This window comes from Copadichromis virginalis, linkage group LG3 (genome assembly GCF_057382275.1).
Source record: "Copadichromis virginalis isolate Kocher_CV1m ecotype Utaka linkage group LG3, C_Virginalis_male_GT1.1, whole genome shotgun sequence".
Lineage (NCBI taxonomy): Eukaryota > Metazoa > Chordata > Actinopteri > Cichliformes > Cichlidae > Copadichromis > Copadichromis virginalis.
In genome coordinates this window covers 17,448,642-17,473,091 of record NC_140620.1, presented here as the reverse complement: position 1 = coordinate 17,473,091, position 24,450 = coordinate 17,448,642, and the positions used below count along the sequence as shown (strand labels likewise).

The window sequence follows — 24,450 nt, the reverse complement described above, 5'->3', positions numbered from 1 at the left end:
TTGTTTCCTTGTTACCCAAAGAGAGCAGTCCCTCCCTTCTCCAAAGGAAGTTGTATGACTACATTCCTGGTGTGAGACACAGATTGGCCTTTTGAAGTATTATGTATTTGCTTAAAAGCCACAAACATGAATATAATCCAAACATAGACATAGACCTTGTTAAGGTTCACATAATTGAGGAAGGAGAGTACAAACAACCAGGTCCAGAAGATCTTGGTCAAACAATTGATTTTAATGAATACACGCGTGGGAAGACCATTCTGTATGCAGACAGGAATTAATCTTCGACTTAATCAAAGCATACACAGATTTTTATAGCATCAGGGTTTGAATTAACGACGCCCCTTCATACGTCACAGACAGAATACATACATACGTCAAATCAAAACCACAATGACTTTTAACACAGTTTAAAGGAACGTTGTCTTCTATCTTCATGGCCGGTACTTCCTGTCACTGCCGGATGCTCGCTTGTCATCTTGGCACCTCAGCAGCAGTTCTGCGACAAACTGCTCTTTTGCAACCCCAAGCAAAACATGATTAAACTTCCACCTATAAATGATTCTCTCTAACTGAGTGTGTGTGTGTGTGTGTGTGTGTGTGTGTGTGTGTGTGTGTGTGTGTGTGTGTGTGTGTGTGTGTGTGTGTGTGTGTGTGTCGACCTTAAATGTTCTCTCATCTCACCCGTTGCACTTCTGACCTTTTACCAGACCAGAGGCTCATCCTTATGTGTAATAACCTAACTGAAACTACATGTACTATGTTGAATAAATGTTTTAATCAAGAACCTCTACTAAGAGCTTAGTAAAAGAATATAAAAGTATAACAGACAATTTGAATAACCTAGTAATTCAAATAGCCTCGTCTAACCTGCTCAGAATAACTTTCGGTTTCAGTCCTGCAAACTCTCTGCAACTTCCTGTCAACTGCAACTTAGTCTTTCTAAAAGACACACACACTGTTTAAACCTCTGAATACAATATCAATGCTGCAGATTATATTATTAATGCACTAGTAATGATGATGATTATTTAACAATAGCAGTAAAATAATTTCCCTGCTCCACAACCTACACACCAGTCAGTTGAACTCAATTTATTTTCAATCACAGTCCTCAGACCTCCATCGATAGTGTTTTACTATTGTTTTATTAAATAAAATAAAATAAAATCCAACTGAAAATAAATAGCTATATATCTCGCTATATTGACATTATGTCTGTGTAGCTTTGTGGCTCTAGATAGAGTCTAAGTATACATTTGTGTTAAAATGTGTTGTAGAATCTTTAGCTGACGTTTTTCTGACTAAAGCAAAACCTGCTGAACTGCATTCCAGTCAAGACATGTTTTCTGGTTGTGTGTCAGAGATGACTAATAGTTGTGTCTTTGATCTGTTACACGACTATTCAGGGGGTTTCTAATATGTTAGTAATGTTTTTTTTTTTTTTTTAAATCAGCAACTTAAGAAAAAAAATGAAATGAGAGGGAGAGTGAAAGAGTGAAGCTCTCACTGAGCACTTTGTCATTTGGAAAGTTTTCAATATTTATTTTGGGATTGCTGTTATTTAAAACTTGTATTTACATAAAGGTCGTGTGTGTGTGTGTGTGTGTGTGTGTGTGTGTGTGTGTGTGTGTGTCACAGAACAACTGTTTCTGTTTGATTTAAAGCCTCTTACAGTGCATTTAACCTTTAGACCAGGCAAAATAGAATGTGATGCTAAAATGCTGTATGATAAGGGTAAAACAGATTAACGGATTAAAAGAGAAATGAGATGAAACAAATAAGTGAACTCTTGGAGTAAAACACAGGACATATGCAATATGTAATTATGTTTTGTTTTGTTTACTTCAGTCCCAAGGAATCAGTAAATGACAGATGTTGGCTGGTCTTGCAGCTGAAACAGTCTTACTTTGATGTCTCAATGTCACAGTTCTTTAATGTGAATGTGATCAGTCTTGGCAGCAAGTAAAGCCTGTCCCCTTCTTCTGAAGATTTCTTCATTAAATGGTAAATGGCCTGTATTTGTACAGTGCTTTATTAGTCCCTAGGGACCCCAAAGCACTTTACACATCCAGTCATCCACCCATTCACTCACACATTCACACACAGGTGATGGCAAGCTGCATTGTAGCCACAGCTGCCCTGGGGCGCACTGACAGAGACGAGGCTGCCGGACACTGGCGCCACCGGGCCCTCTGACCACCACCAGTAGGCAACGGGTGAAGTGTCTTGCCCAAGGACACAACGACCGAGACTGTCGGAGCCGTGGCTCGAACCGGCAACCTTCCGATTACAAGACAAACTGCCAACTCTTGAGCCACGATCACCCGTAGGCAATTTGGACAAAGATAGTGGTGCATTGGTATTCTTTTTAAGATTCATTTAATAAAACTATTGTAAAATATACCTATAATCACACTGCAATGTGTCTGTTATGATAGAAAATGTTAACTGTAACACAAATATATATATGCCTATAACCATACTTGCATATATTTATGTGTGTGTGTTAAAGCCAATTGCAAGCCCATTGTGGCTACTAAGGTACAGAAATCAAAAGTACTGGTTTGTCATAATTTGCGGTTACCCAGACAATTAAATGGAACTTTATTATAACTTTATTTGGTAAATTTAATTCAAAGACACCCATTCAATTCAAAGACCCGACATCCCTAGCGAGATCAGGAGAAATAGACGAGGTGTCGTGCCGGGAAGGAGCGTCGTCACCCAAAAGGGAGACAAAACACACCATCTCTCCCTTCTGTAATCATGGGAAATGTGTGATTGCTCCCTAATAATATGGACGAGCTAACAGCAGACTGCAATTGCAATCTCTGAGAACCCTTTTTCTAATATCAGGGGACTAAAATCATGCATCTCTGGACTCCACACTGCCCACCTTCACCCTGTATGTGTCATGCCCCACCAGAGACAATAAAACATTGGACTTACTGTATTAAGCCAGCACAAAGGAGGCATACATTTCATCACATCCACCTCTGGGAAGATCCGATCACAGCCTGGTGCACCTTGTCCCTGTGTACAAACCCTTAGTGCGCTGAGAGCCACAAATCAACCGCACAGTGCAGAGATGGTCAGAGGAGAGCGATGAGGTTATTAAGGACTGTTTTGTGTCTAATGTGTGGGAGGTGATCTGTGATGACCAGGGGAAGGACATTGTGACCTGCAATGTCCTTCCCCTGGTCATCTCCTGATAAAAGCCTCAGTTAAAAAAAAAACACTGTACAACTGAGCCAATCTGTTTTTCCAAGGTGAAATTGCTGTCAAATATAACCCCCAAATTTTTGGCATGCAATTTAATAAAAGGCTCAGGACTTTGCAGGTTAACATGAGAGGTGCTGGAGCTTCTCTTCAGTTAAAGATAGATCTGAGTGTCACTGGCAACAAATGTTATATTTGCTAAAAATTTGACCTAGAGACAGCATATAAATAGAGAATAAATTTGGCCCCAGTATCCCTGGGGGACACCACAACTAGATCTCCAAAGCTCACAGAGGAAGTCCTGTCAGATAGGTATGACTTGTACCACTCTAATGGAATGAGCTTGATGCCGCAATGCTCCAGTCATGAGATCAAGATGCTGTGATCAACAATATCAAAGGCAGCTGTCAGATCCAAAAGCAAAAGCACCGCTGAGTCTCCTGAGTCAGTGGCTAATAAAGATTGTTAAGAACTTTTAAAAGTGCAGTTTCAGGGCTGTGAAGAGCTTTAAAACCAGACTGAAACCTCTTAAGAACATTGTGTCCATTTACAAAAGATTGCAGCTGAACAAATACAATAGTTTCCAAAATTTTAAATAGAAAGGGAAGCTTTGAAATAGGCCTGAAATTTGAGAGGACAGAGGAATCTGTGTTTTGAATTTACAAATTTGAGTTTAAGCACATACAGTCGGGCAAAAAAGTATTTAGTCAGCCACCGATTGTGCAAGTTCCCCCACTTAAAATGATGACAGAGGTCAGTAATTTGCACCAGAGGTACACTTCAACTGTGAGAGACAGAATGTGAAAAAAAAATCCATGAATCCACATGGTAGGATTTGTAAAGAATTTTTTCGTAAATCAGGGTGGAAAATAAGTATTTGGTCACCTCAAACAAGGAAAATCTCTAGCTCTCACAGACCTGTAACGTCTTCTGTAAGAAGCTTTTCTGTCCCCCACTCATTACCTGTATGAATGGCACCTGTTTGAACTCATCATCTGTATAAAAGACACCTGTCCACAGCCTCAAACAGTCAGACTCCAAACTCCGCCATGGCCAAGACCAAAGAGCTTTCGAAGGACACCAGGAAAAGTATTGTAGACCTGCACCAGACTGGGAAGAGTGAATCTACAATAGGCAAGCAGCTTGGTGTGAAAAAATCAACTGTGGGAGCAATCATCAGAAAATGGAAGACATACAAGACCACTGATAATCTCCCTCGATCTGGGGCTCCACGCAAGATCTCATCCCGTGGGGTCAAAATGATCATGAGAACGGTGAGCAAAGATCCCAGAACCACACGGGGGGACCTGGTGAATGACCTGCAGAGAGCTGGGACCAAAGTAACAAAGGTCACCATCAGTAACACACTACAACAGCAGGGAATCAAATCCCGCAGTGCCAGACGTGTTCCGCTGCTGAAGCCAGTGCATGTCCAGGCCCGTCTGAAGTTTGCCAGAGAGCACATGGATGATACAGCAGAGGATTGGGAGAATGTCATGTGGTCAGATGAAACCAAAGTAGAACTTTTTGGTATAAACTCAACTCGTCGTGTTTGGAGGAAGAAGAATACTGAGTTGCATCCCAAGAACACCATACCTACTGTGAAGCATGGGGGTGGAAACATCATGCTATGGGGCTGTTTTTCTGCCAAGGGGACAGGACGACTGATCCGTGTTAAGGACAGAATGAATGGGGCCATGTATCGTGAGATTTTGAGCCAAAACCTCCTTCCATCAGTGAGAACTTTGAAGATGAAACGAGGCTGGGTCTTCCAACATGACAATGATCCAAAACACACCGCCCGGGCAACAAAGGAGTGGCTCCGTAAGAAGCATTTGAAAGTCCTGGAGTGGCCTAGCCAGTCTCCAGACCTCAACCCCATAGAAAATCTGTGGCGGGAGTTGAAAGTCCGTGTTGCTCGGCGACAGCCCCAAAACATCACTGCTCTCGAGAAGATCTGCATGGAGGAATGGGCCAAAATACCAGCTACTGTGTGTGCAAACCTGGTAAAGACCTATAGTAAACGTTTGACCTCTGTTATTGCCAACAAAGGTTATGTTACAAAGTATTGAGTTGTATTTTTGTTATTGACCAAATACTTATTTTCCACCCTGATTTACGAATAAATTCTTTACAAATCCTACCATGTGAATTCATGGATTTTTTTTTCACATTCTGTCTCTCACAGTTGAAGTGTACCTCTGGTGCAAGTTACTGACCTCTGTCATCATTTTAAGTGGGGGAACTTGCACAATCGGTGGCTGACTAAATACTTTTTTGCCCCACTGTAAATATGTTCTTTTTAATATTTAATTGTCTGTTGCCTCTAAGATTTAACGTAGGCTTTAACCGAAGTTCACCATTCCACAGTGACGCTGCAACACAGAGATAACCATAAAATGCAGGTTAAGGAGATGATACACAGACATTTAATAGATTTTCTGTGCATGTATTTATCTTGCTATTCTCTAATTATATGTATATCTGTTGGTCTACAGACTGACCTTTGTGACAAATGCATTTTTCATCAACCGAAACATACAGTATGTGACAGGGGAGTATGTGCAGCCCTTTCTGTGACACTCAAAACTGAGCTAGCTGCTTCCTGTTTTATTGATCATCTGTCAGATCTTCACACAACTTGATAAGAATCCACCTGTGGAAAATACATTTGACTGGACATGATTTATGAGTGATTAGGTATTATGATTTATTGTGATTTGATAAGGTCCCATACTTGATAGTGCATGCCAGAAAACAAACCAAGCCTTGAAGTCCAAGGAATTGTATATAGAGTTAATAGACAGAATTGGAACCATTTCTGAAGCTCTCCACCAACATGGTCTGTATCATAGAGTGGTCAGATGGGACCCCCTCCTCAGTAAAAGACACATGATAGCCTGTTTACAGTTTGACAAAAGACAGCTGAAGGACTTGTGGACCATTAGAAACAACATTCACTGATTTGATGAAAAAAAGACTGAACTCTTTGGCTGTTAATATATTTTAGTATATATTCATATTTAAAAAATTGATACATTTGAAACAATTACAAATATTTTTCTGACTTTGTCACTATAGTGCATTGTGTGTAGAGATGAAAATGAATTTAATTCATCTTGGAATAAGACAGTACCATGACATAATGCAGAACCAGTTGAGTGTTCTGAATACCTTCCAGATGGACTGTACTCCTTTAACAAATATATGTATGTTCCATATACTGCAAAATTACAAAACAGGAATCCCATTTAATCCAGTATGTGGTGACAAACCCTTCTCTGAAGTGCAACATAACACACATAACACAAAAAACACTGCTGTATCAGTAATGAATCACCCCAAGCAAGACAATGTTCAACAGTGAAATTACAGCAGTGAAATTATTAAAATGTCTCATCGTAGAATAATAAACAAGGACCTGCACAATGAAAGTCTGCTTTTTAATTTGAAGACTAGCTAGATGGAAGCTATTGTACCTGAAAAGTATCCTTCAACTCAGAAGAGTATCTGGAGGTATGAAACTCAGTTGGTCCTTGGGTGTGAAACGAGTGCAATGAAACCTGTATCAGATTGTTCTTGGAAATAAATCAAAACTGAAGACAAAATCTTGTTTAGCTGGGTGAGCTGAATGTTTTAGAGTGTAGGAAAGTCAACAGTCTATTAACGACACACTAACTAGAGTTATACGAGTCATCCATCAAGTAAAGGCATACAGCAGTGCTGAAGTGGAAATTACCTCAGCACACTCTGAGGTGTTTTACCTCAGTCCTGTACTCCATTCACTGAAGAGAAGTTCAGCAGTTTCCAAAGACCTTATCCATGAACTGAAGCTTGACATTGGAGTTAAGGCCACACTGTCTGAGTAGAGTCACACTTTGACCACTGATTTCTTTCAGGGTCACTCTGCAGGAATCACTGCATGACTTGATCGGATTAAGATTAAAAGACTGATACATATGCTTCACATCATTTATTAGGAAAACAGTCATTTCATTTTCACCACAGAGAGGAATGACACATTTGCTTCTTAACTCTGAAAATAAACAGACATCAAACATTTTTGTGATTCATGACCCTGCGACAGACTGGCGACCTGTCCAGGGTGTATCCCGCCTCTCGCCCTATGACAGCTGGGATAGGCTCCAGCGCCCCCCGCGACCCTGAAAAGGATAAGCGGAAGCGAATGGATGGATGGATGGATATATATATATATATATATATATATATATATATAACAATGATTCATCTTAAAATTATCTTTAATACTCTTGGAATTGACAGTGAAATACATAAATTAATCCCACTACAGTATCTAAATAATACTCACCACAATACAGCATTTAAATTGAGGTCACTCTGCAGGAACACAATGAGACAGGACCAAGAACAGGAGAACATTAATTGTTACATCATATGACAAAAAGTCATACTAATCAAACAACATTAAAACTGAGTATAAGTGCATCCAGGATTTAATAATAATAATGGATTGGATTTATATAGCACTTTTCAAGGCACCCAAAGCGCTTTACAATGCCACTATTCATTCACTCTCACATTCACACACTTGCCAGTGTGTGAATGTGAGGCAAACTACAGTTGTAGTCACAGCTGCCCTGGGCAGACTGACAGAAGCGAGGCTGCCATGTCCCGCCATCGGCTCCTCTGGCCAACACCAGTAGGCGGTAGGGTAAAGTGTCTTGCCCAAGAACACAACGACCAGGACAGAGGGCCCGGGGATCGAACCGGCGACCTTCTGAGCCATGGTCGCCCCAAATGTTTGCAATCAACTCATTGTTGTTACTATTACTGATCAGCCAGTGCTTCTTGGTGTAACCTGTTAAGATGTAGGTCCAGTAAGAAGTGAGCAGCTTGCTATTGTGAATGGGACAGAAGTAACATTTCCTGTCATATTTAGTTTTGATACAGACAAATTCACAGTTCATCTGTTTTCAAGAAGGAATTTTCCGTTTCTGAGAACATAATGGCTATAAAATATTTATTTAAATTTGCCGTATTTGCAGTTAGAAGCCATGCAGTGTCAAATCTCTATCAAAAAGCTATACACACTGTACTTAAAGAGCTGCTCTGCTCCTGTTTACTGTTTTCCACAGAAAGAGGTGGGTGTAGTTCCCATTCCAATTTGACTTGAATCCACAGACACTGAAAGGAGTTTCTAAGGTATGCAGACATGGTTAAAAAAAGATCTTGTGTTGTTTTGGACAGAAGTCCAGAAATATAGATTCTGTGGACATGTGAAACTAACAATTCAGAAACTTTTAGGACACGAGACCTTTAAATGTGCAGTTTTCTCTAAAAAGAGGAGTAACTTTTACTTTTGTTACTGTGGATCATCACAAAGTCAGCCTTCTACACGCATCCTTATTCTCTTTGTATGTGTGATTGTTTTTTCTGCAGACACACTGATAAACAAAAACCAAAGAAATATTTTTCCTTCATAATCCAAGTCAAGTGAACTGACCTTTTAAACTGTAGTTTGCAGTGTGGACTCTCCAGGTAATCATACAGCTGTTTCATTCCTGAGCCCTCCAGGTTGCATCCTATTAGATCCAGACGTTTCAGATAGGGGGGGTTGGACTTCAGAGCACTGAGCAGAGCAGCACAGTTGTTCTCTGACAAAGTGACGTTCTCAAATCTGAATAACAATCATGTGAATTACAGAGTGTTATTTTATTAAATTACCTTTATCTTTTGAGAAACCAAGTAAACAGCTAATTGAGATGCAGACTATTGCAAACTGTACAGAATATTGTCAAGTGCAAACATGCAAAAAAAAAACAAAAACCACAAAACAAAACCCCACACACACACAAAGTTGGTACTCGGCAAACCCAGTCTTTTGTGTTTTTTGTATTGGTTTCTTATGTTTATATTTTGTTCAAGTTGTGTGCTTTTCTTAAATTTAAGGGTTTAGTTGAGTTTATGAGATAAAGCTAAGTCTTAATATTGTTATTTATTGCCTTAAGTTGTAGTCTAGTTTAAGTCCTTTCATGTCTCCTTAATTATGAGTCTCGTCATGTCCCCTGGTGTAAGTCTGTTCTGGTCTTCTGAGTCATGTTATGTATTTGCTGTTTGTGTGTCAAGCCTGTGTCATGTCTGCATCTCTCTGTGTTTCCTGTTTTGTTTTGTTTAGGTCTTTTGTTCAGTGTGCATTGTTTTAGTTTCACCTTCTCTGTGGTGTCATGACGTTCATTTGTGTCAGTTGTGTCCCCGTGTGTTTCCACTTCCCTTAATTACCTCCTGTGTGTATTTAGTCTATGTACAGTGGACATAATGCGGAACCAGTTCAGTGGAACCCCAAAATTAATTAGTTCCCGAGGGTCTTTCGTAAGTCAAAAATTTTCGTAAGTCGAAGCACCCATTGCGTGTTTTGAGTGATGCGATGCTGAATGATAGGCTATAGGCTAATTGCTAACTAGAACAACAATACGTCGTTCAAGTGGAACAGCGAAGCACAAGAACAGAAGCCAAGGGGTTGTCACATGATTCGGAAGGCATTGTAGGCTCAGCCAATCAGAGCCAGCGGATTTCGTTACTCTGGCATTTTGCAGTAACACGGGCAGAAATATTGCCGTCCAACGCCTTCATAACTTGAATTTTTCGTGAAACGGGGTATTCGTAAGTCGGGGTTCCACTGTATTGTTGTTAGGGTTAATGTGTTGTAGGTTGCCATTTAAAAAGCTAGAATGCTTTTGTTTGCTCCCTATGTAAACCATGCATATGAATATGTGCATGACCTCCATAAAGGAAACAAGCAGCCTTGAGAAGAACATACTGCACTCAGTGAAGAAGCCACCTGGGTGGACAAGATAACCACAACAACCTAGGCGGGCTGCACTCACATCATATAACCACGCTTGCACAGCACACTTTGTAACCAAATATAGTAATTTGTCTTAGTTAACACTGCAACAAGCTTTATGAATATTCACTCTCTGAAGATATAAACAAGACTTGAACATGCCCCGAATATGGAACGCCAGGACTGCCATAATGAATTAATTAAATACACCATTAAATAATTAATTAAATGTGGCAATAATTAATTAAAATTGGAATTAATTAATTAAATAAATAGTTATGATATATGTAATTAATTAATTATTGACACATTTAATTAATTATTTATGTATTTCACGTTTTAATTAATTATTGACACATTTAATTAATTAATTATTGACATATTTAATTAATTATTTATGTATTTCACATTTTAATTAATTATTGACACATTTAATTAATTATTGACACATTTAATTAATTATTGACACATTTAATTAATTATTTAATGATATATTTATTTATTTCATTTTGGCAGTCCTGACGCCTGGCTCTCATCATGAAATAATTTTATCTGTCAGCCTCACCCATCAAACTCAGGGGGCGGGGTTAACGCTGATCGAGTCAAAACCATTGCTTTGGCCTGGTGGCCATTGTTTCTAGCACACAACAACCGGCATGTGGAAGCTAACAGAACTGAACTTTGAAAAACCCTGTTTGTGTGTCACCAAATACCGTTTTAATATCTTTTTAGAATGTAGTGGTTTAATCTTCATGTGTCTGGTCGGTTTGTCAAGATACAGCCTCTTTGCAAAAGTGTTTCGATGATTTCGGAGATGTCGTCCCAGTCTCACGGCAAAGCGTGGGATAGACCCGCTCGCCTCGCAAGCAATCCCACCGACAAAGCGCAGGCCCCGGTACACAGCTGTAGTAACCCCCGCTGACTTCTTTTACTGAGGTTATATTTATCGGTGTTTTATTTCCTGATGTTCTTATGTGTCCTACGTGTTTCAGTCGCCAATTCTGAATTATAACTAACATTAAAAACATGTTTAAGGAGGAGAGAGAGCAAATAAATCTGTTTAACATCTGATCTTTGGGTTTTTGTTCAGTAATCAGCGTGACCTGTGTATAAACACATAAAAGAGATAACGTTGGTGTTTCCGTCATGTAGTAACTGCTGGCTTTAACTGTACAAAGGTTGTTCGACACTATGAAACACATACAGACTTCATGATGTTCGGCTAATATTTTTATTGTGAATATTAATCATGCTGACCTCGCTCTGTACACCACGCAGCGAGGTCAGCATATCCACGATATCCTCAGCTCCATGAGTTAACACAAAGTTTCCCAGCTGACTATCTAACTGCCAACTATTCCAGAGACGTGAAAATATACAGCATAAAGAAAAGTGTAAGAGACTCAGCAGCAGATTAGAATAACAGTTATACATTTAATAAATCACCAAATGAATCCAAGAAACGAGCAAACCTGTTCCGACAATTTGAATTTGTATTCCCTCAGCTGCAGACTCGTTGCTGTTTAAATGTTTGAAAAGGAAGATTAGATATAAAAAACGTCAAACATAGACTCAGTCTGCCTTCACATTTGATATGAGGCCAGCACGTATAGTGGCCTCAGCAGGCTATTACTGAAATACACGTGCTATATCTTAAACTATGATATAAACAGGGAGGTCCTATTAACATGTTTAGTTTTAAAGGACACCTTCCTGCCTTTAGTCTCATTCATGAGCAGTATTCGTTTTCTTCTAACATCCAGAAGTCTGCACAATGTGTTTCATAGTTTGTAACAAGCCTTTGACAGGTAAACATAACATGACCGAAAAAGCAAAAAAAAAAAAAAAAAAAAGAGAGAGAGAGAGAGAGAGAGAGAGAGAGAGTGTTGACATAAGAAGAGAAAATGCTCTCAATTATGGAGACAGGCAAATGGTTCATTTATGTTTGATGTGTGTTTATTCCTCCCTAAATATCGTCGGTGAAGTTCGCCATGCATGTCAGATTTTCCTGCGCATTTTTATACCTCTGCCAACAGAGAGAGAAAAAAAATCACATTCTAACAGACAGCTGGTGCTTAGAATACAGTTGAATAACTATTAAAAAACAGATGATATTTAGATGATAGTTCAGTCTAACACATGTGCCAGTGAACCATTAAACGTCTGTGAAACTATGCAGTTATGAAACGTAACTTTAACCTCAGCCAAACCGATTTGCTCAGTTGTAAATAAAACAGCGAAGTAAACGTGACCCGACAGACAGAACCTGAGTGAATGAAGTCCAGCGTTTAACCACTGAGAGCTAAAACTCAGCTGAGGTTTGAAAGCTGTGTGCCGGTGATTGGACATCAGCCGCTGATAAAGCTGGCTCGCCTATAAAGTGCTCTGTAAGGAAACAAGCTCCAGCAGCTCTGCGCTCGGGGAAAATACTATATTTACTTATCTTGTGCAGTTAAACTGTGACTATCACCAGGTAACTAGGCGTGTTTCTTGAATTAGCAGCAGGTGTTAAACAGCTGACAGATGAGGAGGAGGATGCATGGAGGTAAACTGAGGGTCTGCTGAGCTGATCGCTGGTTTCGTGAGAAAAATGTCAGCTCGTTCTTTATGTTACAGAAGCACAGAGACACAAGACCAGGCGGAAAGAGACGATCGTTCGGTGAAAATGAGAATCTGCGAATGCAACATGTGGAACACGGAGAGTGGAATATGTAAACAAACCGGTTAATGTACCCCCTCGGTGCGCTCTGCATGCTAACTGTTAGCAGAGCTAGTGAAATCTCTGAAAACATCTGAGCACTTTTGCAAGCATGTTCTATGTTGACAACCTGACCAGACATACGGCGCGACATTCGCGGCTAAAACACTGTTAAAAGTGTAGCTGGTGACAGAAAAACGGGGTATTTTAAAACTACACCACCACCATTGCTGCCTGTGATTTGATCTGCATTCTGGGATAACTGGCTGCCCCAAGTCTACACAAGCAATCGATTATCTAGGATCGACCTGTTTTGACTTACTTTGCACGGCAACCAATCAAATGTTAGAGAAGCTGCATGGGCAGCGTTAACCCCGCCCCCTGAGTTTGATGGGTGAGGCTGACAGATAAAATTATTTCATGACGAGAGCCAGGCGTCAGGACTGCCAAAATGAAATAAATAAATATATCATTAAATAATTAATTAAATGTGTCAATAATTAATTAAATGTGTCAATAATTAATTAAAATGTGAAATACATAAATAATTAATTAAATGTGTCAATAATTAATTAATTACATGTGTCATAACTATTTATTTAATTAATTAATTCCAATTTTAATTAATTATTGACACATTTAATTAATTATTTAATGGTGTATTTAATTAATTCATTATGGCAGTCCTGGCGTTCCATAGTCATGGTTACTGGTACAATACTGGGCTGAAGATTTTTAGATTCCTGTAATTGTGTGTATGATTTCCCAATATTATACGTGCTGGATTTGAAGGAATCAATTAAAATATATCTTGTTCATTTAAACAGTTCCCACAATCACCCACTAAAATAGAGGTCCTGGATGAATAAAGTTAAGGTATACTATTGGAACCACAAAATAAATAAAAAAAATAAAGTTGGATCGGTGCCTCTGCATCATCTGTCTAACAACACAGCAGTTGAGTTATAAGGACATAACTTCACAGTTCAAAAGACCTTCAGAAATAACAACAGATTCAGTTAACTGGCCTGAGTGTCTCCAGTCTGCAGTTTGGATGCCCCAGACTAGCAAACAGTGCCTCTGCTGGATCCCGCAGCTTGATTGAACTCAGCTGCAGAGCTCTCAGATTGGAGTTGTTGCATATCAGAGCTGAGGTCACAGTTTTACAGTGATTCTCTGAGAGCCAAACATCGTGAAGTCTGTGTTGACATATGTGTTAGAAAATATGTTATTATGAAGAAGACACATTATATTTACTTCATACACTTAATGAAAAACAACTGGACACTTTGTCTTGACATCAGTGTTTCAATTGATCTGAATGTTTGACATGAAACATTATTTATTCCCAGTCTCTGTCAGACCCACCGATTTTTAATCTTTCTGTAGATTTAATATGCAAGCCAAGGAGAGAAAAGAGGGACAGTTTTCAGGAATAAGCATGGCATAAATTATTTATCATAAGTCTGGTTTTACTTCACAACCTAAAACCTGGTAAATAGTTTGAAGTTTGCACTTTTGGCACAATTTGAATGGAGACTCGGCAAGGCTGCATCATGCTGCTACATTGTCTTCCATCTGTCGTGTGATTTGGATGTGCAGATGCATTCGTCGACTATTATATCTCTTTTGCATATGATCAGTGGTTTATGGCCGCTCGTAGTGATGTTGTCAAGATTTATTAAATAGATAATGTTTTTGCATAAGATAAAAGGTCTATATATCTATGACTTTACTCAGATTTCACAGAGTGTATATTTGTTACTAATTTGATTTGAATTATTTTGGATGAGGATAAAGTGTAAGATAATGGGGAATTTCAGTTTTTACTTTACAATTTTGTTTAGTGTAACATTTACAGTTAAGTTGTATTTTCTTTCCTTATTTCGTTTTTACGTTCTGTTCCTTTAATACATCGTAATTGTGCACAGGGGGAGTAGTCACAATCGGCACTGTGGACTAACGGGGCTTTAACTAGCTGTGGAGTCAAACAGTTTTCTTACCATGTTTGGCAGTGTGCAGAACATTCAGACATATGACAATATGAGAGCATGTGGGTGGGAATGGATGTTTGTATCTGTGTGTGCCTATTTGTCTGTGTCTGCTGTCCATTTGTAAGCTGCCATTTCACTCGTAGTCTAAATAGGCAGCTGGTCTTATTACCTGTTTTATTTTATGACAGACGCAGCTCTTAAGACGCTTCTTTTATCCTGACATTATTGGAAGTTACAGTTGATTAGGACCTACCCAGTTCTTATGTGTCAAATGTAAATAGTCCAATGTATACTGTTTGTGGATGATTGTAAACTGTTTGTGAGCAATGGAAGAATATTTTTGTTTATTTGTTACAAATATAATACCACGTGTACAGCCTGACTACCAGCTAGTGTTTCCGCAGCAATAGTTGTCACTGACTTTTGTATTTGCACTGCTGAAATCAAATCACTATGACAACATTCAGTGTTATCCCATCCTTTTCACATGTGGCCACAATGGCTGCTTCAACTGAAGCTATAGACATGCAAAAAATTAACTAACCAGAAAATTATTGAGTAAAAAATAGTTTTTTATGGGATTTAAGGAGCTTTAAAAGACACTCTTAAACTGACATTTAATGTTTCTAATAAATAAATAAATAAATAAAATAAATAACAGGAACAGTGTAAAAAGAATCATGAGAATGTTATAGTAAGAATCATTTAAAGAACTAAACTATAAATCTACTCTAATTTATATTATTAATCACATCTGGACTCACCGAGCCTTTCTGCAGTTACTCACAGCTGCAACAAGTCTCTGTCGTCCCTCCTGTGATGTGTTGTATTTCATCAGATCCAGTACATCCAAAACCTCCTCTGACATCTGCAGCATATATGCCAGAGCTGAGCACTGAATTCCAGAGAGTTTCTTCACAGATTTGTTCTCTGACTTCAGGAAGTCTTGGATCTCCCGATGTACCGAAAGGTCATTCATCTCCATTAGACAGTGGAAGATGTTGAGGCTTCTGTCAGGACACTTATCATAAGTTTTAATCTCCTTCAGGTTGTTGATGACTCTCTGGACGATTTGTGGACTGCTCTTTGTCTGACCCAGCAGACCACCTAAGAGTCTCTGGTTGGACTTCAGAGTGAGGCCATGAAGGAAGCGAACAAACAGTTCCAGGTAGCCGCTGTCACTTAGGAAAGATTTCTCCATGGCATTGCTCAAAAGATCTTCCAGAGATAAGATGTCTTTACTAAGGAAGTCCTGCAGCACCTCTGTCTTCCTGTTGGTGTAACAGTGGAACATGTAGACTGCAGCCAGAAACTCCTGAATGCTCAGATGAACAAAGCAGTAAACTGGTTTCTGGAAGATCACAGATTCTTCTTTGAAGATCTCTGTACAAATTCCTGAGTACACCAAGACCTCTGTGACATCCAGACCACACTGCTCCAAGTCTTCTTGGTAGAAAACGATATTTTCTTTCTCCAGATGTTCAAATGCTAGCTGCCCCAACTTCAGAAGAGCTTCCCTGTCAGCATTGGTAAGCTTCTGTACACCTGTCCCATGCCCTTCAGAGTATTTGTGCTTTTTCTTCTTTATCTGAACCAGCAGGAAGTGTGAGTACATGTCAGTCAGGGTCTTGGGCAGCTCTGCTCTCTCCTCTGTAGTCAACATGTGCTCCAGAATTGTAGCAGTGATCCAGCAGAAGACTGGGATCCCACACATAATGTAAAGGCTCCTGGATGTTTTCAAGTGGGAGATAATTCTGCTGGAGAATGCTTCATCTCTGAATCTTCTCCTGAAGTACTCGTCCTTCTGAGAGTCAGTAAAGCCTCGAACTTCTGTCACCCTGTCAACACATTTAGGAGGAATCTGACTGGCTGCTGCGGGTCGGGAAGTTATCCAGATGAGAGCAGAGGGAAGCAGATTCCCCTCGATGAGATTTGTCAGCAGCTCACTAATGGTGGACTTCTGTGTGACATCAGACACAAGCTTCATGTTGTTGAAATCCAACAAAAGTCTGCTTTCATCCAGGCCATCAAAGATGAACAAAATATTAAACACAGTGAGCTTCTCTGCTGTGATGCTCTGTAATGTTGGATAGAAATCATGGATCAGCTCCAGGAGACTGTACTGCTCATCTCTGACCAAGTTCAGCTCTCTGAATGAAAGCACAACCACCGCACTGATGTGTTGGTTTTCTAAGCCCTCTGCCCAGTCCAGAGTGAACTTCTGCACCAAGAAGGTTTTTCCAATGCCAGCAACGCCATATGTCAGAACCACTCTGATGGGTCTTTGTTGGTCAGGCAAGGCTTTAAAGATGTCCTGGCAGCTGATTGGTGTTTCAAAGAGGATATTCTTCTTGGAAGCGCTCTCCACCTGCCTCACCTCATGTTGGAAGCAAAATTCTTTATTCTGTCCCTCAGTGATGTAGAGCTCAGTGTAAATCATTCTGAGGAGGGCTCCACATCCTGTTTTATTAGTTTCCTCAGTCACATGTTCATATCTTGTTCTCAGACTGAGCTTTAGGGCATCTGAAATTTTCTGCAGATGAGCATCTGTTGACAGAAATTAAAACCAAAAACCCATAAAACTAGAGAGCAAGAAAACTGGTTAATGTGTCAATAGCATAATAAGAAGTGCAGTTTTTCCAAAAAAAAATAAAAAATCAGTCCATCAGCAGAAAGGTGTTAAGTCTTTCTTTTTCAACAGCTGCTCTTACTGGTTGTCTGCAGACCAGGTCTGGTTCTGGATCTTTCTCCACATTGGGGACAGGAGGACTTTCTTGATGAATCCTTCAAGACATTCTGACACAAAGGACAGCAGGACAGTGGCTCCCCAACCAGTGCCACATCTCTGTGAATACCAAAATAAATTCAGAATATACCCAAGTTTACATACCTTCTGGAAACTTTGTTTCAAAGACAGAAACACGTAATGAAATAGGACATGTCAGTGCTCATGTCTATAGCTAATAAATTGTGAATGACCCAGAAACATTTGCTTGGAATGCATTAACACATAGGCAAATATAGTTAGACTTCATAAAAAAAGTTCTTTCTGCTGACAACTGACTATCAGCTCAGTTTTGGACAAACAGTCTATTAAAATGGTAAATGGCCTGAATTTGTATAATGCTTTACTCAGTCCCTAACGACCCCAAAGCACTTTACACTACATTCAGTTATTCACCCACACAATGGCAAGCTATTGTAGCCACAGCTGCCCTGGGGCGCACTGACAGAGGCGAGGCTGCCGGACACTGGCGCCACCGGGCCCTCTGACCACCACCAGTAGGCAAACATGGGGTTAGTATCTTGCCCAAAGATATTTGGCATGCAGGAGACAGCCTGGGATCAAACCACCGACCTTCTGATTAGTGGCTGACCTGCTCTGCCACCTCAGCTATAGCCACCCCATATTACTTCATGTTTATGGCCTAGGTTCGTCATTTTAAATCGATTTTAAAAAGAGCCTGCTTGGGGAAAAACAAAAAGACAAAACAAAAAAGATTATCAAAGCCTTTCTCAAAAAGACTAGAAAAAAGCTGGCATGTTAAAATAAAGTTCACCCAAATAATTCCCTGTTTTTGGAAGACAGAATTTACCCAGAGCTTTGAAGAATGGTGCCTTATGCTCTCCACAGACTTTACACTTCCAATAGCAGTCATTTAATTCATTTTGATTTCTAATCTAAAAAATAACCTACTCTGGAGTTGGTTAAATATCATTTAGTGACTCCACTCTGACAAAACCCCTTTGAAACAATATCAAAGCCTGCAAGAAAGAAAATCATCATCAGCTCACTTTACAACAGAATCAGTCTCCTACTGTGTGACTGAGGGTCCAGGTTCATGACTGAAGACTGGACGATAATCTCTGGACTTGTGACTGTTCATGGATATAGCGCTGGATCCTGGAAATAATTTTTATCCTTAAATAATTGTAACCAAGGAATTGGCAGTCTTGCTACGAATGTGTTCACATTACTAGTGATGTGCGGATCGATCCTGAAATATCGATTCCTCCGATACCAGTCATTTATGTTCTAGGATCGATTCTCACATTAAAATATCAATATTTTTAATAATTGAGGGTTAATTTGTAGTTTATCATTAACAGCAACACAGTGGAAAGAAACTATAACATTCGGATTGTCTACATTCAAAGGAACTACTTCCTCTTCCGCCTTTCATAGTCATGTGCGAAATACGGCTGTATAAATGTCTCGCAGCGCCTTGGCATGCGCACTCACAACAATGGCTGAGCCTAATTGTGCGGACGTATTTTACCTCCACAAACAGCTGAGACGTGGTTTGAGATACATGTGGCAAAAACGTGCTCCAAGAGTGAGGTGTTGTGGCTATACTTTCCCAACCTTGAGACCTCAGAATTAGGGAGACAATCAAAAGGGCACATTTTACAGTGTTTATTTATCGGATAAAATACGTTAAATGTCACCGTTATTATTGGCCGGCCTGGAAACAGCGGGGGTGTCCAAATTCAGAGGCTGCTTCCACCTGAGGACCAGCCCTTCGCGGTCTAAAGAAAGCCAGGTAGTACGTCATGAGTTCCCTCGGTGGAGTGAAACTCAGCCGTCTGCTCCTTGCTCTCTAAAACATAACCGGGCGCTGGCGTAAACTCTCGACCGTCTCACACTTTCTTTAATTAGTTTTCTGTTTGACGTTTATTCAGCTGTGTGAAAACCCCGGAGGAACCCACCCGAGGGATTAATAAAGTTAAATTTAATTTAAACATTTAAAAGCCAAACCGATTTACTCACGAACAAACAAAACACTGAAAAGGCCAAACAATTAACATTTTTAAATTATCAAAGTGACTTATATATCATGTTTAACCCGAGTAGTGAAAGCCTGCGGGGGTTTGAAGACGATGTGTCGATCGGCTCAGATATTTGAAGTTTACACAGCTACATTCTCACCTGAAAACATGTTAAAAGTTGGGTTTTTTTGCGACCCAAAAAGAGAAATAAGAGTAATATTAAAACTAAGCAGCTGCCGCCATTGTTGGAAACTGGAATTGGATCGGCCGCGCTATGAATTCTGCAATATGGTTTTTCAATTTTGTTGTCCAGGTGGAAATTCGGGAGAATGGTGGCTCCGGGATTCTCCCGGAAAAATCGGGAGGGTTGGCATGTTTGGTTGTGGCAACATCACTAACCTTGTCAAACACCTCAGAGTAAATCATATCACAGAATTTGAGGCGCGTATGTTGAGACGAATCGCGTCTCTCACGGAGTCCTTTAGTGCTGCAGGCAGGCAACGTGTTCAAATAGCGCACAACTTCAGTTTTTTTTTTTCTATATGATGAACAAGTAATCTGATGTCCTGTAATCATTATGACGCTATAATTTGAGATACAATAAATAAAATACGTTTTTTTGTATAAAGTATCGGTATCGGATCAGTATCGTCGATACCACCCTGAAAAGTACTTGGTATCGGATCGGAAAGGAAATCAGTGGTATCGCACATCACTACACATTACAGGTGTGTGGTTGGGAGCATCTAACCAATTAAGATCATGGTTAAATGCACTGATAGGAGAGCAGTAGGTAACATCCTAAGACCCAAGCTCTTCCACAGCATGCATTTTAAATTTCTCTGTGATATTTGTGCTGATTGGGACCCGCTGAATGTAAAAACAAAGAATCTAAATAACTCAAAATGTGATGTCCACATATGTGGATGCCAGGTCCTAGGAGGTTAAAGATAAAACTACAAAACTTAATGGATAAACAATATAAATATGTTAAAAAAATCATACAAACTGAAAGAAACACACAATTGTTGCTCATATATGAGACTTTCCAGACTTTTCCAGATGAATTTCCAATGAATTCCTCCAAAAGCAGTCATTTCACACCTTGATATTTAATTTTAAATAAAACCTGTCGCTAAAGTGGTTGAGAAAATTCCAGTGACCCCACCCCACGAACCCATTTGAACTAGTACCCAAGACTGCAAAAAGCAAAATCATCTTCAGTTCAGTTTACAACAGAAGGAACCTCTTACTTTGTGCCTGAGGATCCAGGTTCATGACTGAAGACTGGAGGATAATCTCGAGAATTGTCGCTGTTCATGGACATACGGCTGATGTCTGGAAACTCTGCTCTGTGTTTGTGCCGCTGATGTCTGGAAGCACAAACACAGAATGAAACACACATTGTTCTTCTACTTCTATGTTCCTGTTGTTGGCCATTAAGCTGGTGCTCTGTCAGTGTCAGACTCATGAGGCTGAAGCCCTGGATGTTCTCAAAACCACTGTACTTTCTGTAGGGGAAGCTGGCACCATGGTCATCCTTTTTAAGTCACTTTTGAATCCTTAGTTAATATTTTTGAGTTTGTTTTTTGTTTATTTCTTTCTGTTACATATCAAAGTCATTTTCCTTTCATCTGGATTAACTAATCCTGGCAACGGGAATCGGGATAATAAGTCACACAAAGGTAGTTAATTAACTCGCTATTTTAACACAGGGTTAGCTACGCGCATGTTGACGTGAAAGGTGTTTAGTTGGCATCATCTAACTAATCATCATGGATAAGTATACTGTTAAAAGAGCAGTTATTTTAAAAATGAAAGAGAAAATTAAAAGGTCAAACACATACAGAGAGACAGCAAACCAGCTGCTTTGTGAGAGGTTGTTCGACAAAAGTAATTAAGTCAAGACAGATGGGGTTGGTGCGTGTGTGCGCTGCTCTGCTGGATTCTTTGTACCAGCAGGGCACACAGCCCAGAACTTGTCTTAGCGAGAAAAACCTTTAGCTGCTTGATTAGGATGACTAAGCGTAATTTAGATGATTGGGATTTCATTGTTTCTGATTGGAATACAGCTTTCAAGAACTCGGGTCTTTTCCTATTGAGTTATATTTACACAGAGACAGGTGTTTCATGGCCAAAGCATGCCCATTTCTCTCCTCCAATGTCTCTCCTTTCAAAGATGAGACCATAGGCAGATTCAAGTGATTTGTTTTTGTGACTATTGTTTGTTGATTCTATTGCTTTGCTCTGGCTGAATACAGTGGCTTGAAAAAGTATTTGGCCCCCTTGAACTTTCCCACATTTTGTCACATTACAGCCACAAACATGAATCAATGTTATTGGAATTCCACGTGAAAGACCAACACAAAGTGGTGTACATGTGAGAAGTGGAACGAAAATCATACATGATTCCAAACATTTTTTACAAATGTTTTTTTACAAAATTTACAAAGTGGGGTGTGTGTAATTATTCAGCCCCCTGAGTCAATACTTTGTAGAACCACCTTTTGCTGCAATTGCAGCTGCCAGTCTTTTAGGGTATGTCTCTACCAGCTTTGCACATCTGGAGACTGAAATTCTTCTTAAATAATATTAAAGACTGCAAAAAACAAAATCATATTTGCTCAATTTACAACAGAATCAGTCACTTACTTTGTGAATGAGGGTCCAGGTTCATGACTGAAGACTGGAGGATAATCTCGAGAATTGTCACTGTTCATGGACATGGATCCTGAAAACTCTGCTCTGTGTTTGAGCTGCTGATGTCTGGAAACACAAATATAGAATGAAGCCCAGATTGTTCTTCTACTTGGTGGCCATTAAGCAGCTTATCCCTCTGTCAGACTCATGAAGCTGAAGCCCTGGATGTTCTCAAAGCCACTGGAACCATGGTCATCCTTTTAACACGACTCTTGAATCTATAGTTAACATTTTCAGTTTTGTTTAGGTTTTTATGTTACATATCCAAGTTATTTTTCATTCATCTGCATTCACTAATTCAAACACTGGTAAAAAGGATAATGAGTCACACAAAGCTAGTTAATTGAGTCTCTTAATTAAAGGTCTAGCTATGAGCATGTTCCTTTGTAAGGTGTAGCATCTAACCAAATCAAAATCATACATAAAGTAGAAGAGCAGCTATATTACAAATGAAAATAAAACTACAAAACTTCATGGGGAAAAATGTAAAGAGATTAAGCACATATTACAGAGAGACAGCAACACAGCTAAAAATATAACTGTGTGAGTTTTTCGAGTGCTTTGATCAAAATGACTGGAGAAGAGCTAAAATGTCAATAAAGCCTAAAATAATAATAATAATAATAATAATAATAATAATAATAATAATAAAATCTAGTCAAGTTGCTTAATTGTAATTTCAACCATGTGTTACAGTACACAGTGAAACAAGACAGTGTTCCTACAAGACCCATGGTGCTACACATAACAGAAAATCAACACAGGACTGCAAAACACAGGGCAACACCAGACAGAGGTGAATGATACAGACACAAGACAGTTAAACAGAAAAGTGCAACATTGAGAGTGGGTTGTGCAAAAGACAAAAAGTGGTGTTGTATAAGTAAAACAGAAACAGTCTCTTACTTTGTGCCTGAGGATCCAGGATCATGACTGAAGACTGGAGGATAATCTCGAGAATTGTCGCTGTTCATGGACATACTGCTGATGTCTGGAAACTCTGCTCTGTCCTCAGCTAAGCTTTTCATCTTTAGGCAGTCTGGCAGAACAACAACGACTGTGAGTGCAGGTTGAAAATCCTGACAAACATATTTATAGAAACCTGTGACTTGCAGAACAGGAAATACAACACACATATGACACCTAAATACAAACACACACACACACATAATAAACCTATTCGACCCGCCACCTAATGAATGAACAGATCCTTGTTCTCTCTTAAAAACCACAGAAAGACTGCTGACAGGAAGATGACCTGACCATGAAGCAAAGATTTGATGTTATCCATCATGCTTCTTTCTGGATTAAGTCACAAACTTGAGCACCAAAACTAACCAAAACAACATTCACAGTTTTTGTTCTAACTTGCGAAACATTCATGTCATGTTTTCCAGTCAGGAACTAATTTTCTGATTATTCTAAAAAACACATAAATGCACAGTAACACTCACCGTGTTTTTGTCCTCCTGTTTGTTTTTAATCCTTTGTTTCCGCCTCACCTTATGAGAGCAGTCCCTCCCCTCTCCACAGGAAGTTGAATGACTACATTCACTCACACTGCTGTGTGAGACACAGATTGGCTTTTTGAAGAGATTTATATTTGCATAAATGCCACCAGCATAGAGTCACTCACCCAGAGTGCTCAGATTACGAACTAAAACGACTTTAAACAACTAAAAATATGTCTTCAGATATTTTTAAACAAGCTCATTTTTTAAAAAATGTACTTATTTCAATTTGAACATGCATACAAATGATATTAGTCTCAGCAGTAGCTTTCACTGTGTCATGTGCCGATCTAGGGTTTGCTCCACCCACAGGTCAAAGGTCGAACCTTCATCTACTCCTCATTTTGCTAAACGCTGAGATGTTGGTGTCACATAACAAGTCAATAAATGAAAACAATAATAATTAAAGGACAGTGTAATCACCAAAAAATTGGTTTCTTGCCCAAGAGCAACAACGTGCCATTGTGGGATATACTTTCAGCAGGGAAATGATATTCAGCACCCCTGTCATTTCAGCATTACTTTTTAGATAGTTATTTAATGTATTTATGTATTTTCTGTAACCATTATCACTCCGGTGGAAACACTTTGGGAAGCTGTGCCTCCTCTGGTTTTCTCCGTGGACCTCCGACACTGCCGTTAAGTCTAGTTGGACTTTTTGGTACAACATTGTTACCTTTTTCTCTACTTCACCTCCACCTGAACTTGTTTCTTTTTATAGAAATGCAG

The 24,450-nt window shown here is 39.4% G+C and overlaps 1 protein-coding gene across 1 annotated transcript; it reads right to left on the bottom strand.

Moving 5' to 3' along the window:
- Positions 1 to 5,962: 5,962 nt before the first annotated feature.
- Positions 5,963 to 23,711, bottom strand: LOC146713126 (NLR family CARD domain-containing protein 3-like). The gene is made up of 10 exons (XM_085452266.1): positions 23,665 to 23,711; positions 23,117 to 23,249; positions 22,163 to 22,276; positions 20,764 to 20,883; positions 17,452 to 17,585; positions 15,505 to 17,287; positions 13,775 to 13,945; positions 8,708 to 8,881; positions 7,553 to 7,581; positions 5,963 to 7,385 (listed from the first exon to the last, which is right to left on the bottom strand). Exons 2-9 carry the CDS (start codon positions 23,236 to 23,238, stop codon positions 7,566 to 7,568), a joined length of 2,634 nt encoding a protein of 877 aa, XP_085308392.1. The 5' UTR covers positions 23,239 to 23,249; positions 23,665 to 23,711; the 3' UTR covers positions 5,963 to 7,385; positions 7,553 to 7,565.
- Positions 23,712 to 24,450: the final 739 nt, after the last annotated feature.